General features: G+C 36.3%; 2 protein-coding genes across 2 annotated transcripts; both read left to right on the top strand.

The window, feature by feature from the left end:
• Positions 1-822: 822 nt before the first annotated feature.
• On the top strand, positions 823-6,039 carry morf4l1 (mortality factor 4 like 1). Its single transcript, XM_055174800.2, has 12 exons — positions 823-981; positions 1,820-1,866; positions 2,351-2,418; positions 2,528-2,614; positions 2,849-2,929; positions 3,037-3,062; positions 3,384-3,472; positions 3,569-3,670; positions 4,823-4,911; positions 5,083-5,255; positions 5,411-5,495; positions 5,634-6,039. The coding sequence occupies exons 1-12, from the start codon at positions 942-944 to the stop codon at positions 5,716-5,718; spliced, it is 972 nt and encodes a 323-aa protein (XP_055030775.1). The 5' UTR covers positions 823-941; the 3' UTR covers positions 5,719-6,039.
• A 2,949-nt stretch (positions 6,040-8,988) lies between these two features.
• Positions 8,989-26,336, top strand: uacaa (uveal autoantigen with coiled-coil domains and ankyrin repeats a). The gene is made up of 16 exons (XM_055174341.2): positions 8,989-9,178; positions 10,439-10,566; positions 13,288-13,376; positions 13,489-13,553; positions 14,258-14,315; positions 14,555-14,625; positions 14,785-14,891; positions 17,150-17,331; positions 18,325-18,356; positions 18,883-18,963; positions 19,090-19,123; positions 19,268-19,308; positions 21,150-22,328; positions 25,157-25,285; positions 25,543-25,608; positions 25,729-26,336. The coding sequence occupies exons 1-16, from the start codon at positions 9,143-9,145 to the stop codon at positions 25,798-25,800; spliced, it is 2,370 nt and encodes a 789-aa protein (XP_055030316.2). The 5' UTR covers positions 8,989-9,142; the 3' UTR covers positions 25,801-26,336.
• The last annotated feature ends 326 nt before the right edge of the window (positions 26,337-26,662 follow it).

Raw genomic sequence — 26,662 nt, 5'->3', positions numbered from 1 at the left:
TAAAATATGCTTTTGTTTGTTTGTTTTTGAGACATCACATTTGTGTGTGTGTGTGTGTGTGTGTGTGTGTGTGTGTGTGTGTGTGTGTGTGTGTGTGCGCGCGGGTGCGTGCCTACCCGGATTCCCTGGTGTGGGGCAAAATATCCCCATAAAGTAATAATATAGTTATAACTTTTTGGGGATATTTTTGGTCCCCATTAGGAAACAAACTTAGATATTATGGAAAATCTAAAACAGTTTATATGAGGGTTAAGTTTAGGGATTGGGTAGTGAATATAATATACAGTTTGTACAGTATAAAGACCATTACGTCTGTGTAATGTCCCCATAAAAAATGGAAACCTGTGTGTGTGTTGTGTGGAGTCTGGGCTCTTTTATAAAGTCAGCTTTTTGGTTGCATCAATTAATTTTTAATAAAAATATATATCAGTAAAAAGTTTCACTTTTCATGCATTATTATTGGCATTATTGTTGTGTATGTTTTTTCATGTTAGGTCTATGTGGTTCTTTCTACATCGATAATGTCAGACTCCTGCGTAAATAATAAAGATAGAATTTGTTATGTCCTGTCAATGAATAGATGACAGCTGGGTAAAGTGTGTGTTTATAATATTTATCCTTCATCTCATGGTATATAAAAATAAAGGCGTTGCAGAAACTGCTATCTTACCAATAAAGTAGATATTTGCATTTATTTTGGATATGACTATATTGCATGTTTCTTAATTTCACCTAAATATGTTTATTATCTGTATGCACTGGAATACCGTGTTTCTCCATCAGGGGCTCCGTGTGTTTATTATGGCAGCCACCTGACAGGGGCGCCAAAAAAGTTCATCACAGTAGAAACGCAACGCGGCGCCTTCACCCTGTGTGAATGAACCCAGAGCTGGCGATGCCTGGATTTGATTTTCCAGCTATTTTTATTGTTTAATCCGTGAATGGCGCCTAAACAGGACCCTAAACCTAAATTTCAAGAAGGTAGGAGATCCTGCTTGAAAGCTCTATGAGTGCTCAATTGTCCAGCGTGAGTGTACTGTGCAGAGGAAGCGGGCGCTGCCTCCGCACAATGGCGCGTCTGAAACCAACATTTAGCCGCGCAATGCTAATGTCGCTATTATTATAAAATGTAGATTTATTTAATGCCGGTGCAGGACTGCATGTCAGGATTTCCGATTTGCGCGACTAGCTTTTACACGCGCTAGCACCTGCACGTTTCCGAAACAAAACATGAGCAGTTATCCATGTAGCCTGTTAGCTCATAGCAGGCCTTGTTTACAGAATGCACACAACAACACGGTAGATTGTTAACGTCCTAGCGGAAGTACTTTTTATTCTTATTTTTATTATCCAAATATATTTTGCTTGAAATGTGTAATGTTTTGAAATTATTTACGTGCATTTTAGACGAGCCAAAGTCTTTTTAAACGCATTAATAATACCCACATCACATTGTCAACTGGCAATTGTTGCAGTTTTAGGAGACTGAGAGATGCCTGACTGAAAAGAACTGCACAACATATCGATGCAGTTTTAATGTGTTATGTTTGTCGATTTGGGCACTTCGGATTTGTGGTTTTGTTTCAGAAAGTTGATAATATTTTTTAAATAGTGTGTGTTTTGGCTGAAAACTCATCTTGTCAAACTAAACGCATGATCTGCTTGATTTCAATAAGTAAAGCCTTTTCTTGCCTTATGACATGTTTTTGTTATGTCATTGCAATGTGAAAATGATCCATACAAAGGGAAACGCTTCCAAAAAGGTAATACCTGTGTACATCATTAAGTTACACTATTAATAAAGTCTGATCCATTTCAGGTGAACGAGTGCTGTGCTTTCATGGGCCATTGCTATACGAAGCTAAGGTATCTGTCTTAATCATTCTGTTATGCATTCATTCTTAATCGATGCATCCATTAAGGTCTTCAAAAGCCTGTTTGATATTTTTGGTAGGACAAAGGATGATAGTTTGCTTTGTGAGTGTAAATGGAGCTCAGGTGTCTGATGATGTGCTTTTGTAGATGAAAGTTAATGCTTTTAAAAGCATTCTCTGCAAAATCACTTTTAAAAATGGACTCTAAAGCCTTTTATACTCTATTTGTGTGCTTATTGATGATGAAGATTTACGATGATGATGATGATGATTTGTTATGCATTTCCACATGTATAAAGAGAGAGAGAGTGTGTGCTTGTATTTTTGTCATTTCCTGATTTTGATGTCCAAGTGCAATTTCCTGATTTTTAAATAAACATTATTTTGGTTGTGTTACTTTATGCAATTTTTCAGTCAAAAATGTTTTTCTTTCTGTAAGAGATGATGTTATGAATATTTTATGTCTCTCTTTGCAGTGTGTAAAAATCAATATTAAGGATAAACAAGTGAAATACTTTATTCATTACAGTGGATGGAATAAAAAGTAAGTCTATATTTTTTCCAAGTGTTTACTGGTAGTTAGGATGCAGATAACATATCTAAAATTGTACAGGTCTAAATGGTTTAATTTGGTAAATTCATTGTTTTCCTAGCTGGGACGAATGGGTTCCTGAAAGCCGTGTGCTTAAATATGTGGACAGTAACCTGCAGAAACAGAAAGAGCTTCAGAAGGCAAATCAGTGAGTGTATTTTAAGATGACACAAAATGCAGAACGATACAGTTTATCCAAACACAAAAATCCTGATGACGTGATAAACCCTTGACTTGAGAAATTTTGAAGAATTTTTACATAGTTTTTGGGTGAAATTGTTTCTTCAATGCTGTCCTCTGAACTCATCTGGGGAAAAACTTTAAATGTACTGATTTGCAGTGTTATTACAAAGGCGAAGACATAAATCATACCTGTTTTTCAAGACCATTATGTTGAGGGAAGGATGAGGGGTGTCGCACCAAGCAAGAAGATCGCTGCTGTGCAGCAAAAAAATGTAGATGTGTGAGTGTTTGCTTTTAATGTTTATCAACGGTGCTTCTTACAAAACTTTCAGAGGTGCATGTTGTTTACTGTTGTATTTAATCGTGACATATCTGTTCTTTCACTAGAAAAACAAAAAAGAACAAGCAAAAGAGTAAGTTTCATTTTTTCTGTCAATACTTATGTTTTCTGACCTGTGTATTGAAGCTGTCTAAGTACATATGTCCCTGTATTTTAAGTGTTAACTTTAGATTTGCTTAAAGCACAAATGGGTCTTTAGCACATTAATATTTAAAAAATGTTGTGTCCATTTTTTTATTTATCCAAGCTTAAAGTCTTACTTCTAACTAGCTTAGCTGTACATAAAAGCAAAAGCGTTTATAGAGTTTATAACTTAGTACTGCAGTGTATTGCTGTATTATTCCTCACCTCTTGCATATACAAACTTTGTATTACCTTTTTGGTGGCTTCTCAGCACCGGGAGCTGGAGAAGGTCCCAGCACTGGGGATATGCCTCACCCCCCACGCAAGAAGAGGGCACGAGTGGACCCAACTGTGGAGAGTGTATGTCGCTTTAATACCTGTCAGATAATACCTGAATATGGCTATGGCCAGTTTCTCTTTAAAGTAAGGTAACAGTAAGACTGTTACTCTGTACAGGAGGAGACCTTTATTAACAGGGTAGAAGTGAAGGTAAAAATTCCTGAGGAGTTAAAACCGTGGCTGGTAGATGACTGGGACCTGATCACGAGACAGAAGCAGGTACAAACCTTCTGTTGTACTTAACCTAATTCTGCTCTAGCCTATAATGCATGATTTACAATTTTATATGGCAAAATAAACCATAAACTAATAATAATAGTTAAAGGTGCAATGTGGAACTTTTAGCGGCATCTAGTGGTGAGACTGTGAATTACAACCAACAGCTCAGTCCACAGCACACCCCCTCTTTTCCAAATACAAGCTATGGTGGCCACCACAAGATCGTAGTAACAAAACACAATCTATAGAGCAGTTTGTCCGTTTAGGGCTACTGTAGAAACATGACAGTGTTAAATGGTGACTTCAATGTAAGGGGACCCATGTTGTATGTAGATGAAAGCGTCTCATTCTGAGGTAATAAAAACAATACAAGTTATTGTGTAAGGTCTTTATGCACGACTGATAATATAGTTATGTATTATGTTGCATTTCTGTCAAGAGATCCTTCTAAAAGTCATTGCACCTTTAAGCAATATAAATATACACTGTTTAAAACAACAACTAACTTGTATTTGAAGAGATAACACATTATTAGTTACACTTCCTTTTTACAGTCACATTGAACTGTAAATAAACCCATGATAGTCTACTACTTTTTTTTTTTTTTTTTTTTTTGGTTTTTTTATTTTATTTTACTTGTTGATATGTTTTAGTATTGTTTAAAATATGAACATGAATAAAAGAAGCCAAGCTAATATAAAAAATATGTAATAAATAAATATTACAATTGAGTATTAGTTGAATGTGCTTTGGTGGGCACCTCATAGGCTACCACTTGGAGACCGCTGATTTACATGCATGCAGACTCTTTGTTTGCACATGGATGCTACTGATATGTTGCTGGGTTGTTATAGTATAATGTTTGGTAGTTTATTATTTAAAATCTAATTTTGTCAATTTAAATCTGTCATCTCTCACTGCTGTCTGTTTTTTAGAAGTTGAAAACCTAATATTTATAATGGCATTTTATTGCATCGTAGTTCAGAGATAGTAAAAAAAAGGAACCTCGATTAATATTCACTATATGCTTCAAAATGTATTTGACATCTGGATTAACAGAAATGGTCATGATGTACTTGAACAAATGTGTTTTATTTACAGTATAGTATATGTACAGTCTAACTTTATGCACAATGTTTTTTTTCTGTTTAGCTCTTCCACTTGCCGGCAAAAAAGAATGTGGATGGTGTCCTGGAAGACTATGCAAATTACAAGAAGTCGAGGGGAAACTGTGATAATAAGTATGTTTGTGTGCCATATGGAAAGTGATGATTTAATTATGCAATTAATTGGAATCACTGTAGTACAAATGTTTGATTTAATGCACAAGTCTTTCAGTTAATTGGAGTCACTCATTGTAGAATTCTCTTTGTAATGAGATACTAAAAAGCATTTTTGATGTCTTCACACAGGGAATATGCCGTCAATGAGGTTGTTGCTGGAGTCCGTGAATACTTCAATGTCATGTTAGGCACTCAGCTACTCTACAAGTTTGAAAGACCACAGTATGCAGAGATCCTTGCAAACCATCCAGACACCTCCATGTCTCAAATATACGGAGCGCCACACCTGTTGAGACTTTTTGGTATGAGCGAAAGCCAATGTTATTTCAAAAGCACTTAAAAGATGCAAAATGTTAACTATTAGACACCAGATATAATTCTGAGTGTTTATGGTTTGTTTATCTGTACTAGTATTTGATCTTAATGCCTTTTTTATGAACTTTATTGTTATTGATAGTAAGAATTGGAGCAATGCTGGCCTACACACCACTGGATGAGAAGAGTCTAGCCCTGCTTCTCAGCTATCTGCAGGACTTTTTAAAGTAAGCAGACTTATCTACTTCAAGGTTGAAAAGACTTTTTTTACAAATTGATGTTAGTCATATGCATAGTCACCATAATCCATGCAATGTAGTTTTTTGTGGATATGGACTGAGTCTAAAGTTTTATTTTTGCTTTAGGTATTTGGTGAAAAATTCATCGTCTCTATTCAGCGCAAGTGACTATGAGGTTGCACCTCCAGAATACCACCGTAAGGCTGTCTGAAGCCAAAGCCAGTGAGGATGTTTGGTGCTATGTTCTGATCGTCATTTTTAAATATTTTTTTAAATCCCTTTATTGGTCTACAAGATCTCGGTACTTAGCATCAGACATTTAAAAAAACAGATTCTTTGTTTGTTTATTTGTACTTTAAGGATTATGTCTGGTGTTTCAGATAATCTACCAAAATTCAGGATTCTCTGGTAGTTGTTCCTATATTTTTGGTTATTGTAATATTGATTAACAGAGCTGGTCATGTGTTGCTGCATCATTTGTGTTTTGTTTGACTTTAAAAACATGTTTATCAATAAATTGTCCCTCTCAAAATAGTTTCTATCATGTCATTCCTGAAACACTATAAAATATCTTCTTCTGACAGAAAACATTGTTGCAAACAAGCTTATTCATGCCCCTAAATAAAGTAATTGGATGGTTTAACCCCTTAAGTGGCGCTGTCCCGGAAGCGGGGCACCTGAGTTTACTTCAATATTTTGCATTTAAAATGATCCATCACGACAAACTATGTATCATTGGAGAGGTCTACGCCTCTAGAATACATATTAAAACAGTGTTTTATAAAGTAAAACGTATGTAGGGAGAGTAATTGATTCATTTATGAAGAGAATGTGCCTCAATATATTTATATTTTGTTAAATTCGTCCCGCCAGCCGGATGCCTATGTTTACTTCAATGTTTTGCGTGTGAATTCTTATCCAATCATTACAAACGATATATCGTTTGAAAGCTCTTGAGAGCGTAGATTTCATTTATCATCACCATTTTGGTAAAGGAGTGACACAGTGAGAGCCATTTTCTAAGATGCCACGGGTCCACAGGTAGGACCTTTGTTATTATATATTTGTAACACTAATACCTTATTCTTAACCAAACAATCTTGACAAACTTTATTGTTTGAAAGCTCTAAGAGTGTAATTTTCATATTTCATTACCATTTGGGGAAAATAGTGGGAGTCACTTTTTAAAAGGCCACGGGCCCACAGGTAGGCCAAATTTGTTTATACATATTTATAACATTAAAACCCTACTCTAAGTCTAAACAATCATGACAAATTATATATCACCAGAAAGCTCTCATAATGTAGTTTTCATATTTCAAGGTCATCTGATAATAGAAATTATGTAGATACATGACCCCCCCCCCATAGAAATGCATATTATTATTTATTCATAACATTATATCCTTTAAGAAATCTTCAAAATGTTGACAAACTATATATTGTTGGAAAGCTCCAAGAATGTAGTTTTCATATTTCAAAACCTTTTTGCATTAATAATAATGCAGTGACAGTAATTTATGCGTACTAATAAAGAGTATGCAGCAAACCATTGACACCTAGTGGCCGTTATTGGTAAAACCAGTAAAACTGTAACACAAACCACATTTTTTGTGATTTTACCTTGAAATTTGGATCAAAACTACTTCAGACTTATGGCTTCATTCTTGCATTATTACTTTTGTGAAACATTTACATTTTTATAATTTAACATGACTGCTATAACATTTTTTTATTTAAGATTTTTACTTCCAGACACTTCTGCAAAAACCCCTAAAGGGGTGGTTTCCCGGACGAGGTTTAGCTTAAGCCAGGACTAGGCCTTAGTTCAATTAGGAAATATAACTAGTTTTAACAAACATGCCTTCCTAAAAACATTACTTGTGCATTTTGAGGCAAAGCAAAGGACACTGGTGTATTTTAAGATATGTCTCTGCTAGTTGTTTTCAGTTTGGACCGTTCTTACATTTATTTTACTCTAGGACTAGTCTAATTCCTGTCCGGGAAACCGCCGGACATGACAATGGTATGGTCATGTACAGTAAAACAGATGCTGTAATTATATAATTTTTTTTAAAGTGTTTGATTAAAGGAGTATAGTATAGTGTATATTTCTGAGTTTATTCCTTCAATACCATCGAAATTGTTCTTTGTAGTAACATTTAGAAAAGTAAAAACATTGAAAGTGTTTAAAAACAAATAGTATACTTTTTATACAGATAGTATATCAGTCTTGTAAGAGAGTGTATCTTAGCTTCAGATTAAATTGCAGTGAAAAACTGCTTTTTAAGAAATACAATGGCAAAGTGAATGACGTCAGCTCACTTTGGGAGGTTGTTACATAGCCGGGCAGACTGAACCATGGCTTTTAAAAGGCACGTGTGTGAAACAGGTTTGAGTACTTGATTTGGCAAGTTTGCAAATAAATGAGTGCAATTCCAACTATGTATAATTGCAGACTTAGCTCTTGTTAAATGTATTTTTTTGTTAGTTAGCTCCAGTATTCAGTCTGTATAGCTTTGAAGAAAATGTGCCTTCGACCTTTATGACCTTTTAAGTACATCATTAAAGCTGTACAAAAATTTTGTATGCATGTTGCGTAGTTGTACTTGGAGTATAGTTAAAGCTCGGCTTTAAGAAGAATTTAAGAAACATCGACAAACCATTTCATCATATGCGTCAAGCTTATTGACTCAAGGCTTTTGATTTTAATCCAAAACAAAAGGACAACAAAATATGAATGTAGTCAATTTATCTTTTCCCTGTTTAAATTACTGTTATGCATTTTTGTTTTTTCAAATAAAACCCATATTTTCTGATAGGCTGTAGTTTGCCTTTCCAAACAAGACAGATGAAGGGATTTATGGGATGTCATAAACATCTAATGCTTTAATGGCACAAACTAAATCTTGTCCTAGTTGTGGATTACATAATAACTTGTGATTGTTCTAAAAATAGTTGAATATGATGAAAATATAGTCTGTAGTAAAGTAAAACTGAAATGATAAACAGATAACGTACCAGCCAAGTGCCCAAGAATGTATTAGGCTGGTAAAAACAAAGAACTACAGCGAATAAACTATTCAAATCATGCTGGATATTTCTAACCAGACAGCCACTGAGTGTGCAAACAAGACAAGCCTGCTAATTTTATTACTCGAAGTTGTATACAAAACAAACACGCACTGTCGAGCTGGTTTTGAAAGCATTTGTAGAGTTTGTGGAATCTAGCCCACATAACATGTGAAACAGCTTTTCCACGGTGTGACCCTTCATAGGAAAACTCCCGGAACACGCCGATTGGCTGAGAATAAAGGTCTTCTACGTAACGCGGCGTTGCGCAGAGCGATCGGCGTATGACATCAAACTATCACGAGAGCGATTCTAAAGGTGTGCTTTATTTTCAATTCGCTCGGGGGGGGTTTGAGGTCTGGGGCCGACTGTTCTGCGCAGCGCGGCATGAAGTCGAACACACCTTACACAGTATTCCTGCCCATTGGTTCACGAGGGTGCGTCAGGTCTCTATAGACTCTGAACCTTGAAACGGAGGGTTGTTTCAGGCAAACTTTTACAAGAGACGCAAATCTGGACATCTGGACAAGTGCACTGACCTTAACAACGGCTATAGCGGAATTATGAAAAGTTTTAAACAACGACTTAAGAAAACTGAGGTAAACATTATCGGCACTACACGTATAACTGTTTCGCGTAACTTTTACACTTTGTTGGACCAAGCCCATAACATGCCCTAAAAACTGGCTCCGTGTTTGAAGAATGGGCTGTGGGTGGTCACTTCTGCGGTGGTTTTAAATTGCATATTGTTTTGTTGAAAGACATAAAAAAGTGTTGTGTTTGTGGCTGAAGTGAGAACATACGTTTATCAGAAATTAGCCTGCTGCTGAATATGTCATTGTTTTTTTAATCGCTGCGCATTAGTTCATTAGTTTGCACTGTCTAGTTAAACTTTACGCGTTTAAATAAGAGATTTGTTTACTTTGTGTTTAACGCACAGTTGAGAACACTTAGCAAATAATGCAGACACGTTTATAACCAAACGTATCCTGAAGTAATTACATTTTCTTACTAGACCATAAAACACGCAATTACATTTTAGTAGGAGGATCTAAAGCACAATGTTAATGTGTTTTCTGATTTGACATTTGGTCATGGTTTAGTTACAGGGTTATTACAAGTTTCTTTGTAGGGACTTTTGGTGAGCTAAGGTTTATGAGAGGTTATCAAAGGTTTACAAAGCCTATGATTTTATACTAAATGACAGTGTAGTAAAGCTATGGGGTGGTGTATCCACAACAAGTCTGCTTCCTGAATCACTTCTCCTGCAGGCTACAACTAAATGCTTATTGTTATAGGGGATCAAAAGGTTTGACAACACTATTCCTACCATTGCACTTATTTATACAGTATATAATACAAATCTGTGACATTTAAAAAACTAGTCATGTGTACAAAAACCCATACTAATGTATGTATTAGGAAGACACTATCATCCAAAAAAGTGATTTTCAATAAGAAATTTTTTTATCACCATGTGTCATTATTTTATTCTCTGTGGAAGCCTCTGCACCTTGAAATGTTCATCCAATCACTGCATTCGGTAAGAAATTAGAGTTAGGGACACCCTATGTATTTGTCTGTGCACCTTGCCCATACAGACATAACAAAATTTCAGCATGTTTCATTAGGTTATGCAGTTGTATATTTATTTTTAGTTAATAACTTTAAACCAATGAAACTGCCTAGCCTAGCTTTAAAGCAAAATTGGGATGTGCAAAATACTGATCATTTCCGAATGTTCCTGTGATTTGTCATCAAGTCTTTAATGTAGTGCTTTGAAAATTTATGATCACATGGGTGTCATTTTGGTAAATTGTGTGTTCCGATGGCTTATTTCTGCTTGCTGTTTATCTCAGAGTACAGAATGGGGAAAGTATGATGAGCGTCTGATGAAAGCGGTGGAGAATGGAGATATAGACCGACTCACAGCCACCATCAAGAAGGGAGCCAGCCCCACCAGACTAGACCCAGAGGGCCATTCTGCGTAAGTGCCACTTTATTACATGATGAGATTAACTGCACTGAAAATCTGAGATTATTCTTGGTAACATGTATGCATCAAGACCAGCTAATTTGCATAGAACCTCCGCAAACAACACATTTAAACGTCTTTTTTAAGGTTTTGTGTAAAACTGTCTGGGCTCATTTCTGGCCTTTTTTTTAAGTGGAAGCTTCTATGAAGGACGCTGCGCTCAAGTAGTCCTTCAGTTTTTGATTTGACATGTGAATCTGTGACACAGATCTGTGAAACATTTACTGGATCCCTTTCCTCCCTAGTGGGACTGGGTGTATACATACTGTCTGTGCATTTCATCACTTGTTTCTTGCCACCAACGAAAGCTTTTTAATAAAAGTTCAAATGTCCAGCCATGGGATTGAGGGAGGGAATTCTGATGACCTAATTTTTATGTCCTACCTCATCCTCCCCTGCAATGCACAATGCCTTGCGTGTTGTTGAATTTATTTCCAGTGTCCGCTTCTGAATAGAAAATAGAGAGTCTGTCCTAGCTCAAGTTTTTGTAAACCCATTTGAATTGCTTGGATGATGACCGGGACATGCAGACTAACCTCAGCTTTAATTGCCTGAAAACAGATTTGGAGGCCCTCTTTTGCATTGACTTTGTTTCAAGATCATACTTTGTTGACCCTCCTCTCAATGACCCTCAAAGATAAGTTATCTACAGTGCTTTGTATAGCATTTTGTACTCCTTTAAAGCGTGCTGGCTCTATAACAAAGATGCATTGATCCCAAGAAGTTTATTTATCTAGAAAAGTCATTAAAAGATTTAAAAGACAAGCTATGGTACTCTTACAATATTTGATAAGGATGTCTTTGGAGAACAACACATAACCATGGGCCTTCCAAGTGTTGGTATGATTTATTCGAAATCAAGTTGTTTGGCATTTAATTAATAATAATAATAAACAACATTTATAGCAAAATGACTAGAATAGTCCTAGACACAAACTTGCTATATAGATCTAACAGAATTATATTAACTTATTACCTTGCTGCCTCTCTGCCTGTCTCTGTTTGCGTTAGATGTCTCTTCTTGACATAATGAAGTTACAAAAAATACAATGAAAACAGGTCATACATATAGCTAAGTTTTTGCAAACATTTCCATAAACCTCAGTATATAGAAGAAAAAATTTGGTATAAAGGAATAAATGGATTTATTATAATCTTTTATTAATGCAATGTTGTTGAGCAGATCACATCCAGTTTTTGAACACCCAGATGGCGTGTGAATATATGTGAATGTAGTTGGTGTGTTTATCTGTTTTGATGACAGAACGGTACAAAAGCTAATGAATGGCCAAAAAATTTTTTGGGGGGGGAGAAAGTGGAGTTTTGATAGTTGTATGTTTTCGTAATACTTGGGGCTCTTTATTTTAAAAGATCAAGGAAAATTTGACACCTATTAAAACACAATGTGCTATGTTACAGCCTAAAAAGTTTCCTGTTACTTTGTTCTTTTCCTGTCACTTGTTTTTGGAAAGGGGTTGTTATTCATTTGGGTGTGCCAGGCTTCCATTTCAGTGCATGTTTTGTGATTTTGTGTTAAACACTATTCCCTTATTAAGAAAAAACTATTTTGCATGATGATACATAATAATGACAGCAAGCTAACGTTTTATTTCTTTTACATAAAACATAATACATTAAATTTATATTCATCTGCTGTCGAACCTCTTATACATTAAAAACTTGCCAGTAAGTTTAATGGAATACCTGCTTTATTTGATTTTTTCCTGTGGATTTCATTAGGGCCCAAACACCGAGGTCCTTGCACGATTCTTTTCATTCCTTTTTTAATCCAGATTTAAATCCATTTTTTGTCTATGGGCAAAACATGCTTGTACATGTGTTTATTACATACTCCTACATCTTATTCATCCTCCTTTTGTCTTCTAACTCCTCTAGATTTCAAGTGATAACCGACCGTCATATTGCTCTAATAATCTATGATATATCGTTGTGACTAGACTAGACAGGAGTGGTTGGGTGCATTTTCTGTTGAAACAGGTCTCGGCTTTCATGCATGTTTTTAAATGTCGGTTTGCTACATCCTTGTATCCTAGACAAACAAAGTTATGGTATGAATCTTGGGGGGACACTCCTTTTTTTTTGAAAATGTGCTCATTTTCCAGCTCGCTTAGTGTTAAACATTTGATTTGTACTTTTTTGGAATCCATTCAGCTGATCTCGGGGTCTGGTGCTGGCACTTTTGGCGTGGCTTGGCGCGGTCCGTTGAGTCTGGTTGGACCATTGGCATCGCGCTCAAGAGTAGCCAAAGAGTTTGGATATTTTGAATAACTCTTTGGTTGTTTTTTTTAGCGCGGTGCTAGTGGTCTAATCAGAATCAATGGATTGTGCTAAGCTATGCTAAAAGTGGTACCACCAGACCTGGAGATCAGCTGAATGGATTCCAAAACGGCAAAAATCAAAATGCTTAACTCTAGGGAAGCTGGAAAACGAGTACATTCTCAAAAAAAGTGGAGTGTCCCTTTAAGTGTAGTCATACTTTACAAATGTATACTTTCATTTTCATTAACAAATAATAATAGCCAGCACAAATAAATTCATTCCGCATGTATAAGTATAATATCATTAACAGTTTAAATGTAATTATTCACAATAGTAATAATAAAGCTTCATAATAATGATGATGATGATAATTATACTCATGTGTTTTTTAAGGTTTCATGTTGCTGCCAGTAAAGGGCTCATAAATAGTCTGAATGTTATCCTGGATAATGGTGTTAATATAAAAGCTTTGGATGCTGCTGGTGAGACTTCTTGCCCCCTCACTACATCATCATACACACTCATAAAATAGCTCATTTGCCATTTAGGTCTCCTTCTGATTGTCAATTATTGTAATTCTGTTTCTCTCTGCAGGTAAAACAGCTTTGCATCTGGCGGCAGGAGGTGGTCATTCGATGTGTGTGCAAAGGTTACTTCAGGTAACTGTGCATCACATTCACCCATAACAATCACAGGAAGAAAGAATAGGCAGAAACTGCTTAGGAATGTCACAGTACTGACGTAAAAACAGCCCCTTTAGCGACTTCTTTGCCAAAGATTGCTCAGTGCTTTTTGTTTAGGATTTTATGTGTAAAGCCATTGTTTATTTCTTTGATTCTTTGGACACTCCTTTGCTTTTCATCTCACACAAAGTTGTGATGTGAATGCAGGACTGGGCTGATGTAGGCCATAATTTTGTATCATAGCAACAATTGTTCTGCATTATCTGGTGTTAAAATGTGAATTTTACTTTTATTGCCAAGCTTTGATGTGAATGCAGCAATAATTAAAAATAATGAAATGAATGAACATTTTCTATTGACAGTCACTTGCAGGAGCAACAAAAACATAATTAATAAAATCATAAATGGCAAAGCATTAAAATAAGTAGACTGCAAATACAGTTATACATGCTGAGAATACAGTTTAGTGTGAAAATTACACAAATTAACTAACGTCTGATATTGGATTCAGATTCACATGTGCATTTGCATGTATGTTGACAGCATGTGGTAAGAGGCATTATTGCAATTTACATGATATAATAATATGCAGGGTGTATATGTAAATGAGTTTAAACTGTGGTATTGACTCTTGAAGAAATGTATTCGTTTTTTATTTTCTTCTGTCATTTTTCTGGCAGTTTAAATGTCCTGTTGACACCACAGACCTGCAGGGGCGTACAGCTTTACATGATGCAGGTATGTAGAATCATATTTTTGGAGTTTATTGTAGAGTTTTTGTGTTTATAAGCACCCATTAACATGATAGGTTTTCAGTTTTATCTTGACATTGTCTTGTGTGTCATATTTATTGTTGCTTTTTGAACAGATTGTTTAGGAATTCAATAAATGCTTTGAAAGTAGGCATCCAAAGCAGATATAATATCTAGTTGTCACAGTTGATGGGAAGATTATAATGTCTTGTTTTTGTTTTTCAGCATGTGCAGGCTGCAAAGCCATCATCAAAATGCTGTGTGACAGTGGTGCATCTGTTGATGCTACTGACTCAGTACGTGAAATAGGTTTTAAAAATGGATTTGACAGTTTTATTTATACTGTACATAATGTAGCTAGGTATTTAAAGTAAGAGAAATAAGTTGATATTGAAAGTGAAAGAGGGATAAAGGTGCTGTGATGTATGTTGCATTGATTTTTGGTACTTTTTTAGGATGGTATGTCACCTTTATTGCTTGCTGCCAAGATGTGCCAACCAGGATCTTGCCAGTTGTTAGTGCAGTATGGGGCACGCACTGTTCTCCGGGACAAGCAAAACAAGTAAGGGAAGGTTTAGAAAACCTAAAATCTAAACATACTGTCAGATATCATCTTCAAAGACACAGCAATCTCATTTTTCATTATCATATGTGTGACCATCAAATTTTGAGATTGGGGCATTCAAGTTTGATTGCAACCATTCATTTTACTATAATTTATATCTTTAACATGGCCTTACTCATTCAGTATTAAAGATGCAAGATTTAATTTTTTATCTTTACATTAAGTATGATGATTTTAAATCACAGGAAACAGACTTCAGCTAGCTTTTCATATTGGTATCAAGTCAAGATAACATTTTCAAAAATAGGATCATTTACAACCTTTGTAATGTAAAATTCAATGATCACTGAAGCTTAACATGTATAAAACATCACATATAAGTTAAGCACAGTGTTAAAAGGTAGACTGCTGTGGGATTGGTTATTTATTTAAAAAAATAGATTAAAAAAACTAACATCAAAAACAAGATAAATTATTTTAGTCAATTTATAAAAGGGTATTAGTTTGTGAAGGGATTAATTATAGTTGTCTCTCCACGTCAACATTTTAAAGGTATAGTTCACCTTAAAATAAAGCAATAAGCCCCAAGAAGCAGTGGGTTACCAGTGCATTTTATAACAGCTAAGGGTCTAAAACCGTATTAACGGTTACTTCATATGCATAGCACGATTTCATAAAATAAAACACAAATAAGTTGTAATTATATTAGTACAAATATTAGTCTTTCGCCAAACAAAGTAGTTCCTCAGAATCAAGTGTGTCTGCAACAGAGCGCAGTTCCCAACCAACACAGAAGTAGCAAAGACACAATGAAAATATGATTTAAGTTTATTTTCTTAAATCAACATCTAATTTTTACGTTAAAATTTATATCGTGCAACTGTTAAAGTGATGATCAAATATGTTTGGAAGCATGCTTAACTCTTTCCCCGTCAGCGTTTTTTTTTTAAGTTGCCACCCAGTTTTAGTTTAATGCCTTCCAGAAAAATGTTCTTCTTTAAATAAACATAAAATGAAAGAACAGACCCTCCGCTTTCAAAAAAAAAAGTTTCATCCTACCTTCATTTGTTCTCTTATCACCTCTCAATTTTTTCGGCTAAAGCAGAGATAATAAAATTTTTGTGAAGAGCTTTTGTAAGAGATCATATTCAGAGCCTGATCAAAACTTACACGGTGTTTTTAGTGTTTAGTGAATGCGCAGTGTTTAAGTTGGGTAAGAGCGCCACCCAGTGGATAAAAGCGGAAATATGAATGTAAGGTAGAAACTCCTCAGGGAACGTTTTCTCTTTATTGACGAGATGACTCAACAATATTTATTGACATTTATCTGGATATCACCATTTATTGTGCAATTGTAGACGAATCAAAATATGATTAAAGACTGTGTTGTTTATTTTCATAAATCAGTACGCAGCAGCACCAGTGGCGCAGTGATTCTTATGTAATGCGGTCTGAACCGTGGGTTTACCGGGGTATTTTATCACGGCTTAGAACGTGTTTCATCCAATCAGAATGAAGAACCAGAACTGCCCTTTTTATAATAAAAATTCTGTCGTCATTTACTCATCCTCATGTTGTTCTAAACCTGTATGAATTTATTTTTTCTGAATAAAAAAACATGATGGAATTTAATGGGTACCTTCAACTGTGTGCTTACCATAATTTTTCAAAATATTTTCTTCATCATTTATCACAATACTTTCAAAATATTTTTTTTCTACTATGAAAGTCAATGGTCACTATCTGCTGTGTGTTTACCATCATTTCTCAAAATATCTTCTGTTGTGTTCATCAGAAAAAAGAAATTCTTAGAACAACATGAGGATGAGACAGAATTTTCATTTTAAGGTGAACTATCCCTTTAACTACCACGGTTTCGGAAAGCATTTGAGAAAATGTTAACCTTGATAAAAACAAAGAAAACAAAATGTATTTGACATTTTTTTAAGTAAATGATGAAAAACAAACACCTTTTATAAATGTATGTAAATATACCTTATATTATGTAAATTGCAATTTTTGAATTTACTATTTTGAATGTCAAAGTCAAAGTTTTTGGCATTAAATTGAAGTTTTCAGTCACAGTAGTAACTGTTTTCTTTTCAAACATCAAACGCATAAAAGTGAAGATGTCTTTTTATTATTACTTTTCTGTTGCACAAAACACATTGGTTATTTCTGTGTGTGTGTGTGTGTGTGTGTGTGTGTGTGTGTGTGTGTGTGTGTGTGTGTATGTGTGTGTGTGTTCCGTCTAGGACTGCACTAATCCTGGCTTGTGAGAGTTCCTGTAAAGAAGCAGTAGAGATACTTCTAAAGACAAAGGCAGATGTTTCTGCAGTGGATCTCTTTGGCCATGATGCTTACCATTATGCCAAACTCAGTCAAAAACAAGACTTGATCACACTTGTAAAACAAGCCCTGGAAACAACCATGAAAGGTAGTGCTTTTCCTTATTGCCTTTTATACTAAAACAGTAATAACAACCCGTTTCATTGATGTAGCATACCTTTTACAGATTTTTAAGCAGTTTGTGTTTATGTTCCACTTTATACCGGCATATAGGCAGCTTTTTTGCATGTAGCCAAACTATGCTCTTGCAGGAGGAAGCAGGTCACTTGAGTTTAATGTTTAAAAGAAGTCTGTTTAAAGGAAGTGCCTGATAATTCAGATCCACCTGTGCTCACATGTTTAGCTTAAATACTTCACTAACATAAAATCCATTTGAAAAAGTTCTCCAGTGTGCTGTCCTTAATACAGTGCTACACGTTACCAAAAAGAGAGAAGCCATGTTAATGAGTTTAATCCAAGCAAATCTGTTGCTGTTTTAAGTCACTCAAGCCATAGTACAGTGGCGGCTCGTGACTGCTCATCCGAGAGGCGCAAATTCAAAATAAGTGTTCGGAATGTCGTGTCACGTGTGTTGCTTGTGTTTTCAAAATATGTGTTTGTTGCATCATGTGAACCATGTACATCACGTGTTTTGTCAAAATAAGTGCCTGCTGTACACGCGTCAAAACCATTTACTATAAAAGAGACGCTCACGTTCACAAAATACACGCAAGACACTCCCTTAACACTAAACTCTGATTACGCATGAGATTATGAGAGTATCTGGCAAACACGAGGGTCTCTTTTATCATAAACCCTTTAGACGCGTCTGCATTAAGCACTTATTTTGACAAGACATGTGATGCACATAGGTTAACTTGACGCGCAGAACACATATTTTGAAATGACAAACCACAAACATGACAGGCTACATACATGTTGTGACGAACTTCGCATCGAGCGCCCTCGAAAAAAGAAGTCATCGGCCGCCACTGCCATACACATTTTCATCTAAATCTAAATTGCTATCTTTAATTAATTTTGAAGCTTTAAATGCAGAAATACCACATGTAAAATAACATTTCTCTCTATTTTGTTTCAGCAAAAGATACTGCTTCGCCGAAGTCCCAACAGGTAGTACTGATGTTTAAACAGATGTTTGTTGCATTTGGATGGTTATTTATGAGTTTTCAAAAGCAAACTGTATCATAAAAAGATGAATAAAATAAGAAATACACATGCAACAGCAGACACTAGTGTAATGGATTCAGATTATTCACAACAACCCTATCTATTTTTCATCATACTGCCACCTAGAGGTTTTTACACTAATTGCAGTTTGGCACTATTAAAATCCCACCCAGAACAATTGGCACACTGCCTTGTGGACTCATTGTCCTTGGTGAAAATCAGTTTAATCAGCTGTAATGCTTTTAGTGAGCGTGTAAATTTACTTTCTTAGCCCTTTTAACAGCCATTAATGATATGTAGTTATGCTTTATTATTCATTTTGCTAAAGAGAGATGTTAAAGAAAATGTATTTTTTGCTGAAATGCTTATTTGAATTCATCTCTACTTGGTGTGCAAAAACATATGGATTTTTTTATTTATTTGACTACTTTTTTAATTTAATGACAATGTTTCTCTTTTAAATGCCTAGGCTAAACCCCCATCTTCAGGAATTGGCTGGAGCAAAACAGGATCAGTAAAAATGGACAAAGTATCGTCTGAGCCAGCTACAGTGAGTTTCTTTATGAGATCCATAAATTTGCATAAGTCTTACAGGTCTTAATGACCTGTAGTTGAATGTAGTTTTGTAAATAGTTGTGACTGAGTGCCATCAGTAAAGTTTATTTCTAAATTGCAGAGGGTACATGGTAGCCATGGTAGTTTCCATGAGGGTAAGGGGCATCTTACATTTTCTTAATTTTTGATTATGGCAGTCAAACATGCAGGAACTTCAAGACTGCAATCAGTATAACAAAAACTTTTCAGGGCTGGGCTGTAACAAAAAGGTGTTTTTCTTTTTTGTTGGTTCCTTTAAGGAAAAGATGCCAAACAGAATAATAACTTGGAATCCACACAGGTATCCTGACTCTGTGCTTCTACAGTATTGATTTAATGATAATGTATTTATTTATCATATTACATTTAAATGTTTCCATTTTTATTATTTAAATGTTTAACAGGTTTAGCTAACCTCTTATTTGTAGATAACATGTATGACTTGATCTGTGTATGACTCATATACTGTACTTTCTGTTTGTCAATTACATTACATTTTATAATTAAAGGGATATTTCACCCAAAAATAAAAAATGTCAATGACTCACCCTCATGTCGTTCCAAACTCCTCCGTTCATCTTCGGTACACAGTTTAAGATGTTTTATATTTAGTCCGAAAGCTTGTTGTCCCTTCATTGAAAATCTACGCACGGTATACTGTCCATGTCCAGAAAGGCAACAAAAACATCATCAAAGCAGTCCATGTGACATCGGGGGGTCAGTTTGAATGTGTTGAGGCATTGAAAATACATTTTGGTCAAAAATTACTACTTTGTTCAGCATTGTCTTCTCTTCCTCGTCTGTTGTGAAGCGCATGCGCGAGACTAAAGTCACGTGACTGCAGTGACGCGGCTGACGTGTTATCTGGTGCGCCCCAGCTGTTTTTTTTTTGTGCGCCCGGGCTTCGTTTACAGTCTGAGGAAGACGCACGCTGTAAGTTTTACAAAAAAAAAACATTGCAAACATGTCTGAGGATAGCACTTCATCCGCGTCACTGCAGAGAGGACAATGCTGAATAGGCTTGTTATTTTTGGACCAAAATGTATTTTCGATGCTTCGGCACATTCTAACTGACCCACTGATCTCGCATGGACTGCTTTGATGATGTTTTTGTTGCCTTTCTGGACATGGACAGTGTACCGTGCGTAGATTTTCAATGACGGGTCAATAAGCTCTTGCACTAAATATAAAAACATCTTAAACTGTGTTCCGAAGATGAACGAAGGTCTTACAAGTTTGAAACGACATGAGGATGAGTCATTAATGACATTATTTTTATTTTAAAGGCGGAGTCCACGATGTTTGAAAAACGCTTTGGAAAATTAGACGGGCCGACTACCAAAACACACTTATAGCCAATCAAATCAAATCAAATGCCGGGTTGCGTATGTGTGGGGCGGGTCTATCAACAGAAGGTCCAGATTCTATTGGGGTAGGGGAGTGTTTGTTTAGGTGATTTCAAATATCAACATTGGCTTTCAAACATCATGGACTCCGCCTTTAAAGTAAATGTTGGCCTTTTAAAATAACTTAAGATTGTCCCTTGTCCCCATTCACTTACATTGTAATAAAGCAGCTTGGACATTCTGTTAAATATTTATAGGGATTTGGAATGACATGAGTGTAAGTGCTTAAAGGTGAACTATACCTTTAAAGGCACAGTTCACCCAAAAATGAAAATTTCTCTTAAGTTGTTCCAAACCTGTATACGTTTCTTTGTTCTGCTGAACACATTTTTTTTATTTTGAGCCATGTTTGGAACCAAACTGTTTTTGAGCACCATTGACTTCTATAGTATTTTTCTTTCCTAAAAATGGTGCGCCTGTTTCCTGCTTGATTAAAAGATTTTCCTTTGTGTTCAGCAAAGCACAGAAACATATACAGGTTATACAGGTAACAACATGAGGGTGAGTAAATGATGACAGAATTACATTTTTGGGTGAACTATCCCTTTAAGGCCTTCCCCACCAAGTAATCCACTTGAGTCGCTTTATAAATCGAGCGCTTAGTTCTGTGAGAATGGAAACATTAAGGGACTGTATTCTCATTTGACACTAGCTCTATTTTATATCCCCTTCTCATCAAACTGAAAAGTTGAATCTAAATGTACAAACCTCAACATTACTCTTGTTAATAATTTAGGTCAGGCATGCACAGTCAGCTCCTGTCACGGTAAGATCTGCTCCCGTATCAGTGGACTTATTGCCTGGTGAGGTGGAGGCACTTAGAAGAGAACTAAGAGACACACGAAGAAGACAGGAGGCAGCAGAGGCAGAGGTTCACAGGCTAGATACAGCGCTGGCCCTGCATAGCCAGGAGTACGAAGCACTTAGAAGGAACAGTGAACAAGCACTGCATGCGGCCCACGCTCGGGCGTGGGAGCTGGAGGAGGCCCTGGGTGAGGTACAGAGGAGGATGGCTGGCTCAGAGAGTCGAGTGAGGCAGATGCAAGCTCATCTAGTGGCTGTCAGGGAGCATTTGGTGGAGGAGCTGAGAGTCCAGCTTCAAGAGGCCAAAGGTCAGCGAGAGGCAGCAGTAGGAGAACTGGGCAGAATGCAGATAGATCTCAACCATAGCAGAAGGGAGGTGGAGCAACAGAAGGAGAACCAGAGCTCCTTGTTACAGGAACTTAGCCGGCTTTCCCAGGAGATGCTTAGCAGAGAGGAGCAGATAAACACTCTGAAAACCAGATTAACAACTTTGGAGAGACAGCAAGTTGAGATGTTGTGTAAGGAGACCCAAACCTCATCAGAGTGGCGCCTCACGGATACAAAGAACACCATGACTGATCTCACCGCTGAGATACGTGAACCAACTATTGACCTGGAGAGCTACATCAGCAAGGCTGAGCACACGGCTGTTGTAACCTCTCTGAACAACACACTGCAGCAGGCTGAAGCCACGGCTCTGCAGAAGTATCAGTGTGCTCAGGAAGAAAACCAGAATTTGCTGAAAGAGCTCCAAGAACAGAAGGCAGAGCTTGACACCATCCAGGAGGCCCTGCGTGCCAGATTTGTCCCTGTGGCCTCATTGGAGGAAAAAGAGAAAGAGGTGGAGCAGCTCAAACTGACCATTGAAGAGATGGAAAAGAAACAAACCCAGGGGAGTGTGAACATCTCACACACAGAAAAGGAGGATGCTCAGAAAGGAGTAAACAGGCAGGCATGCACTATCCAAATAGCAAGTGAAACAAAGCAAAATCAAGTATCTTCTTCTAAGGAAAGTGAAAAACCAGAGTGTAAAGACACTAAAATTGCAGAGGAAAAAGTGCTGCCAAGTGAAACAGAGAGCAAAAGAGGAAGCACGTCATCAGATGCTAAGGTTAATGATTATTACTTGTGGTGTTGTTCATTGTTTTTCCTTTCATTCTTTCTTGTATATCCAGATCATCAAGTCTGCATTGAGATCATCCTAAAATCCCAATAAGCAGATGCTATAAAATCATTTAAATATCATTAGGTAAAAATACTTTATGAACATTTAATTTAAATGTTTCCCTATTTTTTTTATTTAGTTTTAAAGTATTTTACTATGTTCTTACCTCAACTTAGATGAGTTAACACATACAGTAACTATATTTTTTCAATGCGTGCACTTTTAATCTTTGTACAGCGCTTCTTTAATGTGTTGGCGTTTGGCCTGGCCCCGTTCATTCCTGTGGCTCCAAACAAAAGTTTTATTATGAGCCACCATACTTAGTCGTGTAACTACTCATGTAACAGTCTTCAAATAGAGAAAACATGGAAGTGTTTGGTGGCTTCTAAATTCCTCCCTGTTTGGAGCCATGGGAATGAGTGGGGCTGGGCTAAATGCTGGCACATTCACAGGGTGCTGTACGGGGATTGAAGGTGCACGCATTGAAAAAAAGATAGGTGTGTGTTCATTCATCTAAGCTGAGGTGAACAAAGTAAAGTTTTGAAAAACGGTGGTGTTTTCCTTTAACATGTGATTATAACCAGTGTGGTGTAGATCAGTGCTTAAACATCTGAGAAAGTAACTGGGAAAAAATGCTTAGTTAAAAGGTGCAATGTTTAACTTTTATAAGGCTCTCTTGACAGAAATGCAATATTATATAACTATATTATCAGTGGTGTATAAAGACCTTATATAATGAACTATATTGTTTTTATCACCTTCGAATAAGCTGTTTTTATCTACATACACTGCGGGTCTCTCTCTGCCACGTTTTTACAAACTGTTTAATAGAGCTTGTTTCGTTGGTTGCAATTCGCAATCTCACTGCTAGATGCCGCTAAAACACATTACACCTTTAAAGAGAGCCAAGCATTTATAATATTTTACAGAAATGGGGTTGTGCACTTCTGATTGTCTGTATCACAACATATCCTAGTAATCACCTAAATTTGTGACCCCTGCCTTGTAAAAAAAACAGCTAAAGTAATTTTGATATCTTTAAAGGTGCAGTGTGTAAATTTTAGTGGCATCTAGTGGTGAGGTTGTGAATTGCAACCAATTGCTCAGTCCACTGCTCACCCCTCGCTTTTGAAACACATAGAGAAGCTAGGGTAGCCGCCACCGGACAAACATGTCATCGTCGGAGACAAAAAATTGTCCTTTAAGGGCTTCTGTAGAAAAATGGCAGCACAAAATGGCAACTTCCATGTAAGGGGACCCTCGCTGTATGTAGATAAAAAGGTCTCGTTCTAGGGTAATGGATACATAACGGTTCATTGTGAAAGGTATTTATACACCCCTGATCATATAGTTTTATATATTATTTAGCATTTTGCAAAACTACACACTGCCCTTTAATATTGAATGTTTAAAATAACATTGATATCTTTAATATTGACTGAGTAAGACTATCGTGAAAATCATGAAATTAATGGTTAAAATCAAACTTTGATTCTCTTTATTTCATATTTAGATAGCATTTTTTCCAGACTATAATTTGCTCCGGAGTATAAGTCGAATCATTCATATTGGCGTTTTGAAGAGGAAAACACATATCTGTTGCACTGAACTATACGTCGCATTTATTTAGAAAATGATTTCACAAAATCCAAGCCGAAGAACATACATTTAATTTGGAAAGGCAAGTTATTCAACTAAACAATAGCACAGAACAGCAGGCTGAATTGGTGTCCGTACATGTTAAAGGCACTCTATGCATTTTCTGTTTTTGTCAAACAGCGACCCCTAGAGTCGCTGGGGAATACTTGCAACTGTTGTAATTTCCCACCCCCACTCTGTACACCTCCGAAAACAATGACCATGTAATGTTTTACAATTTCATACAAATAATAGGCTCCTGCATAGTCTACTAAACTACTGATGATGGTAATATGATAATAAGAAGTTTATTCCAAGTGTAGAGTAGGCATATAATAAGCTCACGCCAACAAGTAAAAGCCTGACCGAGTGGGACTCTTGCCGCGGTCAGATTCTCTTTTCCTTTTCCTACTCTCTTCCGAACACGCTTTCTTAACTTTTCTTAACGTCTCAAATTCGCGTGTGCAGTTGTTGTTTACAGGCTTGTTCGACTTCATGTGGCGCTGCAAGAACCGACAGCTGGATGACGTCAAAGTACCGCGAGAATGATCCGAGACGGCACTTTGACATCATCCGTCTGTCAGTTCTAGCGGCGCCGCATGAAGTCGAACAAGCCTAACGTGTGTGACGCCGTTGCCGTAAAGCAAGTCGTGATTCTCGCGAGATTTGTCAGGGTCGCTCCTCTCAAGCTTGCATTGCTGGTTTTTCTAGCGGCGTCCTTCCCGAGCTTCAACAGGAGGAGGATTCGCCCCACTATGACTTTGTTTACCAACGAAATAACTTTGAAGCTGTTATATTAAGGAAAAATAACTGCATAGTGTGTCTTTAAAGTAACATAAACAGTAATTTATACGATACACAATAGCATACAGAACATACCTGAGAGGCTGAATAGGCTAACAAGACAAGCCAAATCAAGTTCAAAAAGATCCCGAAGTCATTCTCTCGCGGCTGTAAATGGTAATGGTTTCTCTTGGTTCATATGAAAAGATTTTGACATCCTGTAAGTCGCACCTGACCCGCCAAACTATGAAAAAAGTGCAACTTACAGTCCTGAAAATAGGGTAATTTGACAGGCAGGGTCACATTTGTTTTAGAAAATATAAAAATCTAATCACGTGTGTTCTGCCTGTTAGAATTCTAAAGAGCTGGTGGAGCACAAAGGACAGCAGGATAACACAACATCAGCAATTAGCTCCTGTGAACCCCTGCAGTCAAACATCTTCCTCCAGGCTCAGGTCTACAGCCTACAAAAGCAGCTAGAGGTTAGTCACTCACCGAATGCTGGATATTTAAGAAATGCATCACTTGATAAAAACTGCATTAAACTGAATCCGTCTCCAGAGATATTTTGTCTACTGTCTCCCTTATTGCTTTTACGGTAATTGTTAAAAAAACAATCAAAACAAAATACTAATCTATTGTACACTTAGAAATAAAATATTATTTATTGTATAAATTTATCATAATAATGATGTAAAAACCAATGCACTTGGATCTCCCTGTGTTCTTTTATCGGCAGGAATCTGAAAAGCATTACAGGCGTGTGCTGTCAAAATACCGGACACGTTTGCTCAGTGCAGCACAGGTAACATATTATTTAGTGTATTTCATGTATATTATCTTATATAGTGTGCTAAAACTCAACTCAACTACTGAAAATGGTAGCATTAACGTTGTTAGACATAGCAGTGGTCTTCTTTTGCAGGGTTACATGGATGAAGATGCCAGAGTGGCACTGCTTCAGATTGCCAAAATGAGAGAAGAGTATGTGTGTTGAGCAGTCATGTGGATATATGCATATATATGTTTAAGCCACACAGCTAATTATATATTTAGGTTTATGTTATGTTCAGTGAAAAGTTAGTCCCACCCCAAACTCTCACCATTAGCTGAGCCAGAATCAATTACATCAGAATCAGCTGTTGTGCTTAAGGGTTCAGTTGTATTAACACACTAAAATTCTTTCATAAACAGAACCTGTTGATTGGTCCTGATGGGACCCTTTTGATCTGGTTCCTGTGGTTCATGTACAGCTCTCTAATAATTGCAGTATGTTTCATCGGTTCTTTCACACTGTTGCAGGGCTTGTACTTTAAAGTGAAGGAATCAGACTGCCCTCTTGTGTTCATTACTACACACTTGTTACTTTTTTAATAAAAAATATTTTATGTTTTCTCAATAAAGTTCTTAAATAAGAAAATTAAATGTTTTTGTTGATTAAATAATATAGCAACAATGGATTTATGTGTCGTTTTTTTTTTTACATTTGATCTGTAATTTAATTTATATATACATAAATAAATAATTAAATAAGAAACATTTGTTGTGTTCCATCATTTGGGTGTGTTTTAGACTTTTTATTACTCATCTGGTCATCTTTTAATATTTTATTCAGTATCTGTAGAAAAATACTTATGATTATTTATATCTTAAATCTAAATAGGAGTGCTGGGCAAAGAATAATTGCGATTAATCGCATACAAAGTAAAAGTGCATTTTTGCATATGTGTATGTACTGTACTGTGTGTAATTATTATGTATATTTCAACACACACATACATATATACATTTTAGAAAATTTGTATTTATATATGTTCTTTTTTGTGTTATTATAGAATATATAAAACTATAAATAAAAA

This window comes from Misgurnus anguillicaudatus, chromosome 15 (assembly GCF_027580225.2).
Source record: "Misgurnus anguillicaudatus chromosome 15, ASM2758022v2, whole genome shotgun sequence".
Taxonomy (NCBI): domain Eukaryota; kingdom Metazoa; phylum Chordata; class Actinopteri; order Cypriniformes; family Cobitidae; genus Misgurnus; species Misgurnus anguillicaudatus.
This window is presented reverse-complemented; position numbering and strand designations above follow the sequence as displayed.